General features: G+C 44.4%; 1 protein-coding gene across 7 annotated transcripts in view; it reads right to left on the bottom strand.

Moving 5' to 3' along the window:
* SLC10A7 (solute carrier family 10 member 7) overlaps positions 1 to 17,159 on the bottom strand; it is a 156,711-nt gene extending 139,552 nt beyond the window's left edge. For 3 of the 7 annotated variants that reach the window (XM_074904982.1, XM_074904986.1, XM_074904985.1), the window contains exons 1-3: positions 16,680 to 17,153; positions 12,916 to 12,998; positions 7,800 to 7,936 (exon numbers count right to left, since the gene is read on the bottom strand). In XM_074904982.1, the coding sequence (XP_074761083.1) occupies positions 7,800 to 7,936; positions 12,916 to 12,998; positions 16,680 to 16,779 (320 nt within the window). In that variant the 5' untranslated portion in view covers positions 16,780 to 17,153. Of the gene's footprint in view, positions 1 to 7,799; positions 7,937 to 12,915; positions 12,999 to 15,142; positions 15,221 to 16,679 lie in introns of all 7 variants that reach the window. The other 4 variants (XM_074904987.1, XM_074904984.1, XM_074904981.1 and 1 more) reach the window with 4 other exon arrangements.
* Between the last annotated feature and the right edge of the window lie 590 nt (positions 17,160 to 17,749).

Raw genomic sequence — 17,749 nt, 5'->3', positions numbered from 1 at the left:
AAATAAGGATGTAAACTCCTATTTTCTTGAAAAAGCTGCTCAGTGATAGAAACATTTACCGCTAAGTAGAAGAGTAAGAAGAATCATGCTCACTATTTCAGGTTTCCACTACACTTTGTCTTCCATTAACCCCTTCCTAAAAAAAAACCCAACAAAACAAAGAACCACAACAATTAAGCTTTTTGTTTTGTGAACATTAAAAGGCCATCAAATATTTCATTTTTATTCAGGTTTTTGCTTCTTGGTAAAATCACCTATCTTCCATTAATCAAAGCATCAAAAGCTTTCTCCTGCATTTTAGAAGTCTAAAATACTCTGTATCTGTCATTTTTTCCATTGTTTGTGCAGTAAAATTATCAATGTATATAGTAAATGCTGTTGCAAAGTAGGAAAAAAAGTGGTGAACTTTCCTTTGTTTTCAACGACAGTCCACAAAAACTGGTTACTACAAAAATTAGTTGTATCAAATGTGTATTTAGAAACAAGAACATACCGCAATAGATTACAATTAAATCTGGGGCTAAGTAAAATAGGGTTTCTGAAGAAAAACTATACTGATTTAGAAAGAACAGTAAGGTGTGGAATAAAACAGTCTGCAAAACCCCCAAAAGCACGGAATCTACATGTTTTCAAGTACTGGAGTTTGAGACAGTGTTCCAGTTCACAATTAAATACTAGTGGTGAACTATTTTGCACTTGTAATTGTATTAGTCCATGCCCAAGAAACGCAGTGTCAAAGCGCTGTAGCAAACAGAAGTATTAAATCCAAGCAATAGGGAGCATATTACAGTGCAACTGATACGCTGCAGATATACAAAAAAGCTTAAACAGAAGAAACAGGTAAATGACAACGACAGTATTCCGTTTGTCAGCTACAGACACTGTGAAAAAGAAAAGAGGCGAGCAATGTAAGCATTATATAAATCCAATCACAAAGTGCCAAGCACCACTTTGGAAGTATATAGTACCTTTATCTTACAGTGAAATAAGCTATGGAAGCAGAGAGTTGTCAGCACCTAGCAGGATAAGCTGATATTGAAAAGAAAAGAAATACAGGAAAAAGAAATGGTGTGGAAAGTTTAAAAATAGGTATGAAAATACACAGCAGACAAAACACATGGCGAGTCTGATGTCCATCCCCTACATCGGTTGGGATACTGTTATCTCTCTTCTATGTGGTCTCTTGGCAGCCAGCTCCTTGAACTTCTCACCTGCACTAATAAGGCGTGGATTAAGTTCAACATTATCCAGAAAGGTATGAAAAGTGTGTCAGGACATTCATCTCAGCTGGTAGGGATTTTCCACACTATAAGGGAAAGGTTTAATAATACAATATCTGTTAACCCTCTCAAATTTAAAATAATACACTTGGAATTTAAAAAAAAAATAAGAATCACTATCAATCTATGGTTTTAAATATTCTTCATATGAAAATACTAATCTACCAAAAAACTGGTACATACCAAATGGAAATACTTTTAATAACTACATCCGTGAACTTTTTTCTTGCTTTGTATCAGTGACACACAACACTACCAATACACAAACAAACTGTTCTAATGGCCAACAGATTACTCCAGATACCAACCAACAAGCTCAAACGTTCTACTGGTTCAGGCCATGCTATAAGCACTAACATCGGGGGTCTGAACACTTGCTGAAGAGGGATAAATAATACCTGTTCTGTTGATACATTACAGACAACTGAGTAGCAGGGTCTGAAGCCCCATATTTTAGATATGGAACTCCCAAAGTCATATCTGGTACCAGGACTTTGCATCTCGTGCCTTATCACCTGTGCTGTAAATGCTATATGCCAAGAGTGGCAAAAGAGGTGAAATCTGTGCAACCATTAATAACCTGATACATGCTCCTTTTAAGAGGATTGCAAAACCTAGTCAGCTAACAAAAAAATAACTTAAAAGATGCTTGGGATGATGTCAGTTTCTCCTCTTTTTTATATATTTCTAAATAACTGCAGAGCAACAAATCTCCTAATATCACCCCCGACAGAGAGGAAAAAAAACCCCACAGCACTGGAAACAAAGATGAAAAGCTGATAGCATCTGAATCTGCCTCTCAAGTAACATTTACAGCAAAACAGACCTTTATAGAGGATGGGAAAAACTACCATTTATTCTGAAGCAAGACAGGAAATTAACTGCAGGTATATATACCTTTAGGTATAACCTTGTGTAGAGAGTACGGGAGAACTACAGTCCACAGGGGAGCTACCCTGCCAAAGGGTGCTGTGTGCCCTGGGGAGCACCTGCCTATTTTTCCAGGCCTGTGTGAGGACTATCAACTAGCTCACAGGACAAGCCATGCTAAACAGGCATGATGAGAAGAGTAACTTTGCCATAGCCTGTCTTGTTGCCCCGCTGTTTTCCTTAGGGTACTTCAGCTTTATTTCTAGGGAATAAAAACTACAGCTGTGGGGCATTCAGATGAACTGGTTACACAGAGCAGCCAAGGCACAGGCAGTTCTTTACATCGGCTCCTCACTCTCCTTTCAGGCACCCCTATAGGGACATGCAAGCACCTACTTTAAAATGTGTTATCCAAGAATTAGGACAGAGCTCATTATCTTCTGCACCTGCACAGCACTGAAGATACAGCTCCCATCATGCTCCCTTGCAGGGGATGCCTTCAGAGCCACACCATGGCTGCTGCTCCGAGCATGTCCTCAACAGCAGTACTTACCAAGAAAGTACTCTTTGAAAAACCGAATCAAAACAAAACCCAAACAAACAATAAGAAAAACCCCACCTTCATTAAACTCCTCAGTCTGACCATTCATTGAACGAAGTCTCAATACAACGGAGTTCTGAGGTGTGTCGAAGGCCCCACATGCAGACCAGACCCACAGTAAAACTCCCCACTCTAGTGAGACCCAAGGACTACTACCCTCTCTTGGTTTTTCAGGTAGGTAGCAATGACATTACCAGAAGTCCTAAAGCAATGAAGAGAGATTTCAAGTCCTTGCGGAAACTGATTAAGGGGTTGGGGGCAGAAATTGTGTTCTCCTCCATCCCTTCAGTTGGGGAGATGGATGAAGAAGAATACAGGAGAACTCAACAGATGAACTTGTGGCTCCAAGACTGGTGTTACCATCAGGGCTTTGGATTTTTCAATCATGGGTTGATATACAAGATGCCAGACCTTTTGGCATTAGACAGGATGCACCTGTCCCAGAGGGGGAAGAGGATCTTGGGGAAGGAGTTAGCTGGGCTCACTGACAGAGCTTTAAACTAGATTTGAAGGGGAAAGGGGTCAAAACACCAGCCCATCTGAAGTGCATGTATACCAATGCACACAGCATGGGTAACAAACAGGAGAAGCTTGAAGCCATGATGAAACAGGAAAATTATGATGTAGTGGCTATAACAGAAACATGGTGGGATGTCTCCCATGATTGGAGTGTGCCAGCTGATGGCTACAAGCTCTTTAGGAGGGACAGACGAGGCAGGAGAGGTGGTGGGGTGGCTCTGTATGTCAGGGACTGTTATGATTGCTTTGAGCACAAGTGTAGTGAAGACAGGGTGGAGTGTCTTCACGTTAGAATCAGGGGAAAGACCAACAGGGCAGATGTTGTAGTGGTAGTCTACTATAGGCCACCCACTCAGGACAGAAAGGTGGATGAAATATTCTATAGGCATTTAGGTGAAATCTCACAATCGCTTGCCCTTGTTCTTGTGAGAGACTAACTTCCCAGACATCTGCTGGAAATACAACACAGCAGAGCGGATCCAGTCCCGAAGATTCTTGGAATGTGTGGGAGGTAACTTCCTGACACAGCTGGTGAGTGAACCAACCAAAGAAAGTGCCCTGCTAGATCTCCTCTTTATGAACAGAGAAGGACTGGTGGATAATGTGGCGGCTGAAGGCCGACTAGGGCACAGCGATCATGAAATAATAGAATATTCTTAGGGAGGCCAGGAGAGGGGGGCAGAACTGACATCCTGGACTTCCAAAGGGCTGGCTTTGTCTTGTTTGGGCACCTGCTTGACAGGATCCCTTGGGAGACGGTCCTGAAGGGTAGAGGGGTCCAGGAAGGCTGGGCGCTCTTTAAGAAAGAAGTGTTAATGGCTCAGGAGCAGGTGCTCCCCGGGTGCTGTAAGAGAAGCCAGCGACAGAGAAGACCACCCTGGCTAAACAGGGAGCTTTGGCTGCAACTTGGGCAGAAAAGGAGCTTTTGAGAGAAGGGGCTAGCCACCCACAGTGATTACAAAGATGCTGTGAGGCTGTGCAGGGTGGAAATCAGGAGGCCTAAAGCCCAGCTGGAAATTAATCTGGCTTCAGCCATCAAGGACAAGAAATGCTTCTGTAAGTATGTGACCAGCAAAAGAAAGACCAGAGCGAGTCTCCTTCCGCTAGACACAGGAGGAAACATGGTAACAAGTGATGAAAAAAAGGCTGAGGTGCTTAATTCTTTCTTTGCCTCAGTCTTTAATAGCAAGACTAGGTGTACTGAGGGAATCCAGCCTCCTCAGCCAGAAGACAGAGACTGGCAGAACGACTCTCCTGCATTCCAGGAAAAGATAGTCAGTGACCTACTGCATCACATAGTCTATGGAACCAGACAGGATACACCCGAGGGTGCTGAAGGAGCTGGCTGGGGTGCTCACCAAGCTGCTTTCCATCATTTACCAGCAGTCCTGGCTGACCAGGGGGGTCCCAACAGATTGGAAATGGGCCAGCGTGACACCCATCTATAAGAAGGTACAGAAGGATGATAGTCAGTGACCTACTGCATCACATAGTCTATGGAACCAGACAGGATACACCCGAGGTGCTGAAGGAGCTGGCTGGGGTGCTCGCCAAGCTGCTTTCCATCATTTACCAGCAGTCCTGGCTGACCAGGGGGGTCCCATCAGATTGGAAATGGGCCAGTGTGACACCCATCTATAAGAAGGTTCAGAAGGATGATCCGGGAAATTACAGGCCTGACAGCTTGACTTCAGTGCCTGGGAAGCTGATGGAGCAGCTCATCCTGAGTACCATCATACAACACATGTGGGACAACCAGATGATCAGGCCCAGTCAGCATGAGTTTATGAAAGGCAGGTCCTGCTTGACAAACCTGATCTCCTTCTATAAAGGGTGACCTGCTTATTGGATAAGGGAAAAGCTGTGGATGTTGTTTACCTTGACTTTAGTAAGGCCTTTGACACTGTTTCCCACAGCATTCTCCTGGTGAAACTGGCTGCTCATGGCTTGGATGGGCACACGCTTTGCTGGGTAAAAAACTGGCTGCATGGCTGGGCCCAGAGAGTTGTGGTGAACAGAGTTAAACCCAGTTAGCGGCCGGTCACGAGTGGTGTCCCCCAGGGCTCGGTTTCAGGACCACTCCTGTTTAACATCTTTATTGATGATCTAGACGAGGGGATCAAGTGCACCCTCAGTCAATTTGCAGATGACACCCAGTTGGGTGGGAGTGTTGATCTGCTCGAGGGTAGGGAGGCTCTGCAGAGAGACCTGGACAGGCTGGAGCGATGGGCTGAGACCAACTGGAGGAGTTTCAATAAGGCCAAATGCCAGGGGCTGCCCTTGGGCCACAACAACCCCCCGCAGCGCTACAGGCTTGGGGAGGAGTGGCTGGAGAGCTGCCAGTCAGAGAGGGACCTGGGGGTGTTGATTGACAGCTGGCTGAACAGGAGCCAGCAGTGTGCACAGGTGGCCAAGAAGGCCAATGGCATCCTGGCTTGTGTCAGCAATAGCGTGGCCAGCAGGGACAGGGAAGGGATCTCACCCCTGTACTTGGCACTGGTGAGGCCCCACCTCGATTCCTGTGTTCAGTTCTGGGCCCCTCACTACAAAAAGGACATTGAATGACTCGAGCGTGTCCAGAGAAGGGCAATGGAGCTGGTGCAGGGTCTGGAGCACAGGTCATACGAGGAGCGGAGTGGCTGAGGGAACTGGGGGGGTTTAGTCTGGAGAAGAGGAGGCTGAGGGGAGACCTCATCGCCCTCTACAGCTCCCTGAAAGAAGGCTGCAGAGATCTGGGGATGAGTCTTCTGGACCAAGTAACAAGTGATAGGACAAGAGGGAATGGCCTCAAGTTGCACCAGGGAAGGTTTAGACTAGATATTAGGAAGCATTTCTTTGCAGAAGGGGTTGTTGGGCGTTGGAATGGGCTGCCCAGAGAGGTGGTGGAGTCCCCATCCCTGGAGGTGTTGAAGAGTTGGGTTGACCCAGCGCTGAGGGATCTGGTGGAGTTGAGAACTGTCAATGTTAGGTTAATGGTTGGACTGGATGATCTTCAAGGTCTTTTCCAATCTAGACAATTCTGTGATTCACTGCACTAAAAGATAAAACACAGCCAAAAAAGAAATAATACTCAAGGAACAAGTGCTTGCAAGGCACCTTGAAACATACAGAAGTATACTTGCTCGCTAGTAAAACACACACACCTACATGAAAAATGAGAGTGGTTTAGGCTCCATGTTTAAGGAGATACATGTAGAAGTGTAACTTTTAAAAAATAATATATGTGTGTAGTTTTACACAGTTTCACAGGTGTTATGTATATACATACACATATACTTGTGCATGTAACAGATCATGTCCCTTAAATACTAAGGCCTAAAGTGGCATAAGAGTCATAGGAAAGAAGGGATGAGAAGTGCTGCAAGGAACAAAACCAATAAAAATCACTTGTATCTTGCACTTCAGAAACTGAGACTTGCATGGATTAGAAGGGAATTTTGGCTCACTGTGTAAAATTATGCCTCTGTTCCAGCTGAAGAAAAGCTTCAATGATTTTACTTTAAAGAATAACCTTTGCTATGAATAGTCAAATGCAGCCGGACGTTGAATAGCAACTTCGTTATTTCCTTGATGAACTAATACTATTAAACAAATCAGTGCTAACTTTTAAATTATGTCATCTCAATTTCACCTTCTCGGTATCATTTGGACCACTTCACACTTGGAACACATGGAGAAGCATCTTAAAAGCAAAACAAAATGCTCTTTCAGGCTTAGGCCTTGTAAAAGGAAACATGAGCAGCTTCATCATTAAACTTTTAAGACAGGGAACTCTCCCCAAGCAGTGTTTCACCAAGCAGTAAGAAACAACAGGGATTCTTTAAGCAGTCTTCTAAAATAATTGATTTTTGCATTCAAACATTCCAGTATAGCTGCATGAGACTAGGTATTGACCCTTGATTTTGAAAAAAAAGCTTTTTAGTTTTTTGATTTTTCATAACATCTAGCGCTACTCCACCATCAATGCAGCTTTGGAAGCACACGTTGGCAGAATACACCAAAGATTTAAAATACATTGTTTTCATGGTCACTTAGTTTCTGCTCATATCAAAGTTCTCCTTCTATAAAACTTTACTGGTTTTTTTTTTTTTTCCCCTCCATAATTTAGCTAGGACCAGATACTGAACCCCAGTCTGGACACACGCAACAGGTGCTCAATACAGACTGTTTAAAAACAGAAAGGAACACCAGTACATGGCATACACAGTATTTGTTCATTGGCTTATGTGTTTCCTTCAGCACAGCATTGCTTTTCTTTCCTCCCCATCCTCCTTGAGACCCTTGTGAAAGAAAGCTAACCTGTTGCAAGCTCCCTACATAGGAAACTAACTGACCAGACTTCCTAAAAATGAGGAGGTTCCTGAAAGGATAGTCTTGTGCATGTACTGTGTTTTCAACAGTAAAGTGCGGAAGCACAATAGCAACCAGTAAAATCTGTTCACAATACAAGTCTTAAAACACCCACTGCAGGATAAGCATCCCTTTAAGACCGCTACAAATATATTTCACTCTATTATGCTTAAACATACCCTTTTAAAAGCCATTCATTTATAGGTGTGATTGATAATAGCTGAAGAAAGAGCCATATTGCTGTTGGGAAGAACACAAGTGTAAAAATCTGGACAAAAAGGTGTAGTTTCACATGCATCAAAGCACTTGTCAGCTCCTGCAAAACAAAAAGAAGAGAGGAAGTTGCAGTCATAACAGCTGAAGTAAGATCACATTTGTGCTTTTAAAACTAGGATCATCTTTATCAAAGAGAGCACATGTCAAAAAGGCACCTTTAGGGATCATCTGATCTCCTCTTTAATAATGAAGTACATCCAGACAACATAAAAGCTCTGCCTGCTCCTGGGCATTTTTCCAGAAGAATTGTCCACCACTTCAATAATAGTGTAGCTCTCATAACAGTAGCCTTTCAGCAGGCAGCCCTAGCACTTCGTCACTGCTTCAAACCCTGTGTTAACTATGCTGACAGCCTGTTTACTTTATTGACTGCTAATATCAAGAGGAAGGGAAATTTGTAGCGTCCACATGATTTCAGGTTTCTCTGAAGAGAGTCACAAACCGTGATCCTCATTTATACTGTGAAAAAGGGATGTTTACATTACAAACAGTCATCACTTGTGGTGGGCAGTTTTAAGGAAATACTAGCAAATATAAAAAGCAATCTGTATCAGATTTTGATTATTTACGGTATCAACAGATAGGAAATTCACAGAAAAAAAATTAGGCTGATGAAGAATACCCTGACCATAAAAAGTTAACAACAGCTAAGACATAAAATTCAGAGAAATAAATTGCAAAACACTGCTGGAGACCAAGGGAAAAAAAAAAAAAAAAAAATCATTTTAGATAGTGTAAGAGCACTCCAGAGAGGTGATCAAGTATCCTTACACAATAAACCCTTCAGTTAGCTCTGTGTCTCTCTGTTTCTGTCTTCTCAGGCACTCCAAGGATCTTCTACACAGTTTTCGAGTACAAAGAAAAAGCTGTGTACATTTCAGCTCATTACAACTCTCATAGATTGAGAAGAAAAATTCCTTTGCCTCCCTCTCAAGATAGCTTGCACTCTTTTCAAGTAAACAATGCCACAAGAAAAGAACTGATGGTACTTTTATTCAAAACCTAGTTTGCTAGGAGTCTCCAGCTATCTAACACCCCAGATGTAGTAAAAAAACCACCCCAACAACCCAACATAAGAAAGTGCATTTCCATGTACAGTAATGTAGCAGCCAATCTTCAGATGCCATACTCTCTCTGCTTCAAAACAGCTAAACTTTTATGAAACAATCAAATATTGCATTTTCGACCACCCAATCAAACACTGATGTGATTATACATCTGGAAGTACTAGCAATTCAGTGCCGTGTCCTTGTTACTTTTTTTCTCTTAATAAAACTACCTCTCAAATTAGGGGTAGGTGGAAAAACCTTCCACAAAAAAAAAAAAATACACATCAGTTCCTATCTTATTCTTAAAGTAATACAAAACATGGACTTGAAATGTACATTCTGATCCTGTTTTACTAAGAAGTATCATTACATTCAGTGCTTGGTTAACTGACTGAAACAATTTTTTTTAAATAAGGCAAGCTCTTAAGCAGGCTAGTATCACTCTGCATGAAAAAAACAGGCCTTCTTCACACATAACCTGTCACAGTACCTATGGCGTTATGAACAGCTTCACTGTAGTACTATTTCATCTTGCCTCAAAAAGAAAGCAAAAAATAAAACGTCCAGTAGTAGAAACGCATCCTGTGCAGGAGGGAAAGATACCTGGAAATACTTACATAAAAGTGTACATTTTAAAATTAAGTAATACAGTTAAGAAAAACCAAAGCAAGTGACTTCTTGCAGTAAAGCTGCTAATTCCTTCTTTCCTGACCAGTTATCTCCAGTCCTGGATTTCCTAGTGAACCGATCTATGAAGGTAACCCCCAATCTAGGCACCATCACACATACAGAAGTGCCCTTTCAATTTAATATTTTTACAATTGGCAAATTGTCTTAAAAACAGGTTGTTTGAAGAAAAATGTGTGATACTTCCAAAAACAAAATCCAAGACAAAAACTTGGGAAAGACTGGTTAGAGCTTCCAGGGAGCAAGGCAGGCAATTACAACAGAGTCAACCTAGTTCGTGAAGGAATGCTGTATCACTTGAACAGGTCTTTCTAGATCTGAATCACATCTTTAAAATGTCTCTAGTGACTGCCTTTTAGAACAGTTATTCCTTAGACTGTATCATCACAGAACAAACACTCAGGCAGACAGATTTCACCTTCTTAGAATCTACAAGGGCTTGTCTCAAAATACATTCATCACTAGTCCTCAAAAAAGCTGAAGTCTCAGAAAAGTTACTAGAAGCTGCTCATTATGACTGTTTCTGCATATCAGGTAGAACAAGCTACCTTGTCTTTCCCAGTATTTCAGACCCTTTAGAGAGCTTATCCTCTCACTGGTCAGTGTGGGTCCCTGTTGCCGTCCGGCCACACTTAGGTGGTACAAACACCCACACAGAGCAAACAGTGTTTTCAGTAGCTTGCCAAATTCCTCACTGAAATGGATAACTCGGGTAATGTGATTTAATTTCTGGGGACCTATAGGAGGTATTTGCTTTAAAAGAGCAAACTATCCAGTCACTGAAAACTGAAAGAGCATTATATTAAGGTGGAATCAAATGTTCTTGTCATTCCTGGAAAAAGATTATTTCTACAAAAAGACCTCAGTCACCTCTACATTTGAAAATGTAACAAGGCCATGCACAGACAAGCTCTCCAGGAACACTGCCAGTTACTTTGTAAAATGCTTTCTGCATGCATGCTAGCAAATTTGGGAGGGGCATGCACCTTCACAGCAGATGAAACCAGAAGTGTAACCCTAAAAGAGCAACAGTTATTTCTAATTTTGTCAGATTTATCAGAAGGCCTCTATTAACACACAACTGTTTATCATTGCATAAAGCATACCAAACACTAGTTGCAATCCACTATATCATCCACGGTAGGACAGCTGACACACACATCAAGAACTAATAGAGAAAACCAGAAACTATTTACTTTGCAATCCAATAAGCAGATATATTAAAAGACTAATAATAACAACTTTAAGTTGTACCTTAAACAATTAAAGCATGCCCCAGAGTATTTTAATACAGTCATGACCTGGCCTCCTGGCACATTTAAGGATTGTTTTTGAAATACATTTTAGAAAATAACAGCACAAGGTACAAGTGAAATGTTTTTCTTCCTTTTTATCTTCTACCCCTATGGGAGAAATTCAGAAAAAGCTTAACTTCTTCATGGAACATAAAGCTGGATGCACAGCACCAGTCCTAACCAATGCTTCCAAAACAATCCAAGAAACCTGGACATAAACATCAACTCCTGTAAAAGCTTCATTTACACCAAAATATTGCTTTTAGAACCCACAGCTGAAAAAAAGTTATGCAAGTTCAAAGTAGGACATGATACATTGCCCAGGAACCTGTCAGTCACGTCACCTAACTAGAAAAAGTTAGATACACACTAGCATTGAGAATCTAATCAAGACTTTGATAATGCTGATTTCACTCTCTCTCACAGCTGCTTTACAAATACAAAGCTTCAAGGATAGAAACTAGTGAAACAGAAAGTTTTACATTTTTTTTTTCCTCTGCATGAAGATTCCTAAGCCTGAAAGCAGAAAACTCCACTCCATCAGTACTACTCATGCTTTGCATTGTGGGTCCTCTTCTCTGTGGAAGGGAAGTGCCTCTTCACAACCTGTTCCCATTAGGATTAATTACTGTCCTGGGCAAACAGGTACCATGGTTCTTCCTGCTTCCCCATAACCACAAGGCTCTAGATAGCTGCTACAGAATTTACTAAAATTATTCACTTCACCTACACTGTGTTCCAGCAGAACTATAGGCCCAAGTGCCAGAAGTGGCAGCACACACAGGAGGAGATCTTCCATCACTTCAAACACCACCTCCATTTGAAATTTTATCACTGTAACCATGATACAGGTATAGAAACTTTTTTTTTGTTGAATGCATGCTGTTCATCCAAATCCCAGTTTGCCCGTAAGATAACTGGACAACATCATCATGATTCTTTTAGGCATCAGTATCATGCAACACATGAATGACAATCACCTGTTTGCACAGTCAAGAGCATAAAATGAATCAGGAAACCAGACTAGCAGAGACATGCAGTTTTCCACTTCAACTCTGGCTGCTCCTTCTCTTCTTGGCAAGCAGCCATCATTTCCTTTCTCCATGCCTCCCTTACATATCACTACAAGGTCCTCCCCCTCGTCTCTTTCTGCTCCCAGATTGTCCCTCTGAAAAATGTGTGACACAATCTGAAACGAGTCTCAGTGACTGTGATATGCAGCAGAGCGTAGGCACTTCAAGTCCACCTGTCCACAACTAAATCCTATCGGAAAAAGTTGCCAAGACTTTGTACCTGTATATTAGCCTTGCATCTGCAGAGGAACCCTTTTGTGTTGATACTAGCTGCTCCGCCATGCCTACCAAACGTGGTAACTTAACCAGATCTTTGCTAGCCTAAACTGTTTTAGCGGGAAAGCATACCAGCAGGTGAGATGAAGGAGAGAGGCACACAGAGCTCCCACCTTCTCTTCGTGTCCTACAGATGCACGGAGACTCCAAATAACCCCTCTCTGCCTTGTTCCCTACAAAGTTCTACCCTAGGATTTGCAGTTTTCTGGCCTGTATCTCAACTAAGCAGCAGGGAAGCCAAAGTGCAGAAAGGGTGGCAAAAGGCAGGTGCCGAAGTGTCCTAGGCCTCACTCTGATTTGGGTTTGGGACACATCCACGGTACAGATCCAGCCTCAAAATTGTGCTGAGCACTTCCATTTAATCAAAGCCCTGCAAAGTCAAGCAACTCACCCTCTATGGACAGGTGAAAATTATTCACACTCTCCTTCTCATCATGTTCACTACTTCATGAAGAATTTTCTGAAATCAAGGAGGGATTATTGCATAAATGTCTAATATGTATCTTCTCTTGTTAGGCATTCTCCCAGCATCAACTACAGCACAATAATTAAATATTCCAATTACATTCAAATCTGATCAAAAACAACACAAAACTTTTTAAAGTAAAACAGGGGTGAAGCAATGAGAAATTACAGTACCTCAGTTTTTAAGGAGAGTCCACTGTTAAAGAATATAGCTGAAACAGCAATGTAAGTTATGGTAATTTCTGGTTTCAAGGGTCCTAAAAAATAGAGACATAAAGAACAAAGTGAACTACAGTCAAAGAGATAAGGATATGCATATATTACATCAAAGTAAATGAGAACACTTAGAAAAATACCTAGAGAAAATCTAATCATTAAAGTCTCTAATAAAAAGAATGGGGTTTCCATTAAGTTACAGAAAGCATGCCATTCATTTTTAAATAAAAGCAAACCAGTGAGTGAAGAGTGAGGTATGTTGTCATACAAATCTGGCTCCCGTGATTACAGGCCACTAGGAACGAACAATGAAATTCTGCAAGTGTGAAAACAGGTAATTTTTCACAGTTCTATCATCAGAGTATCCCTAGAGCATCAGCAAACTCAAACCTTACACTCAAAAATATTAGCTGCTCCCTCCACAGGGTCATCAATACCATTCACATACCTACCTCTCACTTCTTCCCCCACAACACACACACACACACCTGTCTGGCTGCCCGCATTGAGGAAACCAGATCAGACCTTGCAATTATTTCCTTGGGGCAACTCTACATTATTCCCCCACAACAGGGCTGTGGGAAAATGGCTCATTCCAGCTCTTCAATAACATATTGCAGACACACTGCTGCAGTGAGATCAGCAAGGGCAGATGCCTGCACCTCCAAGGGTTCCACTATATTAAAGGCTTGCATTTGTATATATTTATATACTTTTTTTCAGGGAGTTTACAATAAAATACTTTTTACACTACTATAAAAATGATGAATTCTCTTAATACACTTTGCCTTCAGAGCAAAGCACCAAGCGCAAAATGTATATACTCATTTTTTCAAAAGCATTCAACCAGTTATTATATTAGAGAGAAAATATCAGCAGTCTACTTAGGACCAATGTAATATCCTAACTCTGCAAGTGACAGTAAGTTGTCACGAGCAAAACAGCAGCAAACAAGTAAGCCTTTACTCGACACTCTGGAAGAGAGGATCCTTTCTGCTCTCTGGGATGAATGATACATTGATGGTCACATGCTGGAGCAAGGTCAACAATCCTTAAACTAGAGGGATTTGATTGTACACTGAGCCTAATCAAATTTGCAACTCAAGTCATTTAAACCCAAATCCTACTCTCAGAGAGGACTCTGTTGATGAGACACTAAAACTGTATTAAATACAAAATATAAACCAAATGACCTATTTGAAGCATAAGGTAAAACTAAATCAGGAAATGCAAGAGTTATTGCAACAACGCACACAGCAAGTTGCAAAATTATGGCATATTAACTGAAAAGCCAGGAAGAAAAAAAAAAAACACAAACAGAAAAATTATATAAATATATATACAGTTACACAGAAGATTGCATTTTATAGATATAGTATTAAATATTTTTTCTAATCTTTTAGCAGATTAGAGCATATATGTACATGCACATAGACGCTAGGCAGAGAGGCAGTGGGCTGGTTAGTCTGGCTAAGAGAGGAGCTCTTCCAGTTTTTCTATTTTAGGGTTTTTCACTGGGCTATCTGAACTCCTTTAGACAGGAGAAGTCTCTACCACTAGAGCGACCACACGTTCAAGGAGCACAGGGATCTCTGGTCAGAACAGATTCCCTTCATCTCTTGTGTAAAAGACTGGTCAGGAAGGAACTAAATAGGCTCATTCATCAACCAGGAAAACACAGAAAAAGGGCTTGGCTTATGCCCTGAAGGTGGCAACAGCACAAATGTTTGTTATTTGTGGCACAGTGTTCCACTGGTATGGATGCTGGACCATCCATACCATTCAGTAAGGCCCTGCAAATTACAGTGCATGGTTCTGCCAGCTGGAAGATGACAATTTTTCATATGCTGGTATTTCCCACACCCAACTTTTTTTTGTTTTCTTTCCTCTTTAAAATGAGCACTGAGATCACGTAGCTTCAGAAGAGGAATACCACTTCAGAGAACATGTGCTCACGAGTTTCAACCAATACTTCCAAGATTTTTCAAGCAAGTTGTCCCAGGAACACTACCAGGACAAAGCTTGATATCTCTTTGCAGTAGGATAATTAAATCAAGTGCTCCATCACAGCGCCTCCATGCAGGAAGTAAGCTGAAGAAAAATTATCTCATATTCTAGTTAAAAGGATCTCCCGCGTTGCTGCTAATGATTAGCATGACAATCAAACCAGAAAGGGACAAACCACCTGATATTATCAATTTAAAGTTGTCTGCTGAAGACACAGCATGGATCCTGCAAGAAGCTCCATGTGGGTCCAATTCACCTATGCAAAACAGCACACAGATGTTAGAAGGGATCCTTGCACAGCAGGAATTTGCCTACCCTAAACTCCATGAAGAACCAGAGCCTTAGTTGCCACAGCAAGTGTTCAGAGTCATATTTTTTAAAATCTCTTTCTTTTTTCCCAGAACCTAAGGGGGGGGGAGGGGGAAGGTTGGCTCCTCAGTGAGAAGCCATCTATCCTCAAACTTCAGCTCTGTTAATACAAATCCATGTGTATAAAAGCACAGCTAGATTCTTCCTCCCCTCCCACAACATGGAATTGCTAAAAGAATTGTGTTCTACATGCCTTTTCTTAAATCTTCAGAGATCAGTTAGACTAAAAAAAATATACAAAATTTAATTTGTTCTTGAAAACTGTGAACATCTGGAATTGAAGTTACAATGGAAACCAACCAGAACATGCATTTACACTTAAAGCTATGCATTTACACTTAAAGCTATGCATTTACACTTAAAGCTATGCCACTGTTTATTTAAAAATAACAGGAGATGTTTCACCAGCTCTTGTTACAAGCAGCATACAAGACCTCACTGCTTCGAAAAGGACAGATCTTTCTTCCAACTTGTTTACTACAAGCCTTTGACACCATTTGCAAAAAATCATTTTCACTGCTTTCCCTCATCTTTCATGATGAAGGAAGAAGAGACAAAAAACCCCCAAACCTTTAAACCACAAGTGCATTATTATAAAGTAAAAAATCACCTGGCTGAAAATACAGCACTTGAGATTTTAACACTCTAGGCGTTAAGCTACACCCCTCGAGAAGCTCACAGATGACAGCCATTCATGCACTGAACTGCAATGACTTTATGCCCAATCTTAGAGTTCTGGAAGTTATTCCATAGTTTAACAGGACATTCACAGTAAGTTGCTATCCAGTCTTCATCGCGACTAGTCCAAAAAAAAAAGAGTAGGCTATTACTCGAGCAAACGGTGCAGCGCCTAGCAAAGACACACAGAGGAACACACCTTGAATTCCTCCTTGGGGACCTGGCGAGCAGCGACCGATGAAGAGGCGGAGAAGGCGACTGCTGGCGGTGCAGGGACCCCCGGAGGGAGGGCCCGGCGGCTTCGGCCGTGCCCTTCACCCCGCGGCCAGCCCAGCCGCACCCCTGGCCACCTCGAGTTTCAAAGTTTCCGAGCGACGCCCCGATGGTCGAGGGGCGCCCGAGCAGATCTCCGCCTCCCCGGCAGCAAAGCGCCCGGGGGCCCGCAGAAAGGCCCGCGGCCCCTCCCCAGCGGCCCCGGGGCCCACCCTGGGCAGCGCCGAGCCCAGCAACGCGCCGGGGGGAGAGTGGGGTTGTGGAGGGGGGGCAACGCCGGCCGCCGGGAGTTGATAAAGTACCGCCGGGCCCCCCCTCCGCGGGCGGCGGCTCCGGGGCCCCCTGCGGCGCTCCCCGCAGCGGGGCAGAGCGGGGGTCAGAGCGGGCAGACTCACCCCCTTTGACGCCGACGGTGGGCTCCAGCCGCGCCACCGCGATGACCAGCACGATCCCCAGGATGAACCACTCCTTCCGCAGGCGCTCCAGCAGCCCCATGGCGCAGCCCGCCGCTCCCCGCCGCCCGGCCCGGCCCGCCGCGGCGCAGCACGGCCGGGGCGGGGTGCAGCCCCGCCGCCCGCCGGCAGGACCAGCCGGATCCGCTGACAGGGAAAGGCTCACCCACCGCCGCCGCCATCACTACCACGCACCTCCTAATAGGCACGCAGCCGCCGCGCCGCCGCGCGCCCGCCCGCCCATCCGTGCGCCCCGCTGCCCGCGGCGACGACCCCTCCGCCGGCTTCGGCCGCCCTACAGCCCCGCGCCGAAGCGGCGGCCGCCACCGCGGAGGCGGGACGACACCGCCGCCTCCGTTTCTGCTGCTGCTGCTGCCGCCGCCGCCGCCGGCGGGCGGGCTGGGCAACACAGACCTCGGTAGCGGGTCCCAGCGGGCTCGGGCGGACGCGGGGTGGGGGGGCGGCGGGGGCGTGCGCGCTGTTTTGGTATATTACAACGTCTGCGTGACGCCCGGCGCTTGACGCGCGGGAGGGCGGGCGCGAACTGGCAGCGCCGGCCGTTGGGCGCGCGGGAGGCGGCGGCCCCCGCACAGCACCCTCCCCCCCCCCATTCCACTGCCTCAGGCGGGAACCGGCGGCCGGGTGAGGCGGGACCTTTCCGTGAGGGCGGGCAGGAGGCTGCCGGCGGCGGAAATCCCCACAGTTACACTCCGGTCGCCCGCGTTGCGGGAGCGAGGGGCTCGGGACCGGCCGTGGCTGCTCTCACACCCGTACTGCCTGTACCCACCCCCCGATTGTTCCCCGCCGCCCCGAGGTTCCCCCGGTATCGCTTCGTTGCCGTAGGAAGGCGCCGGCCTGCCCGCTCTGGGCAGAGCCCCGCAGACTCCTGCCCTGCCCGCGGATTTATCGCGACCGGCCGACATCGCCGCTGCCAGTGAGCGCCTGCTGACCCAGCCGCCTCCCGACGTGGAGACGATGCCGTCTGCGGAGGCCGGCGTGTTTATTTCACTGTT

Source organism: Athene noctua, chromosome 4 (genome assembly GCF_965140245.1).
Source record: "Athene noctua chromosome 4, bAthNoc1.hap1.1, whole genome shotgun sequence".
In the NCBI taxonomy this organism is placed as follows: Eukaryota; Metazoa; Chordata; class Aves; order Strigiformes; family Strigidae; genus Athene; species Athene noctua.
The sequence above is the reverse complement of the archived record's forward strand: the minus strand, read 5'-3'. Positions and strand labels throughout refer to the sequence as shown.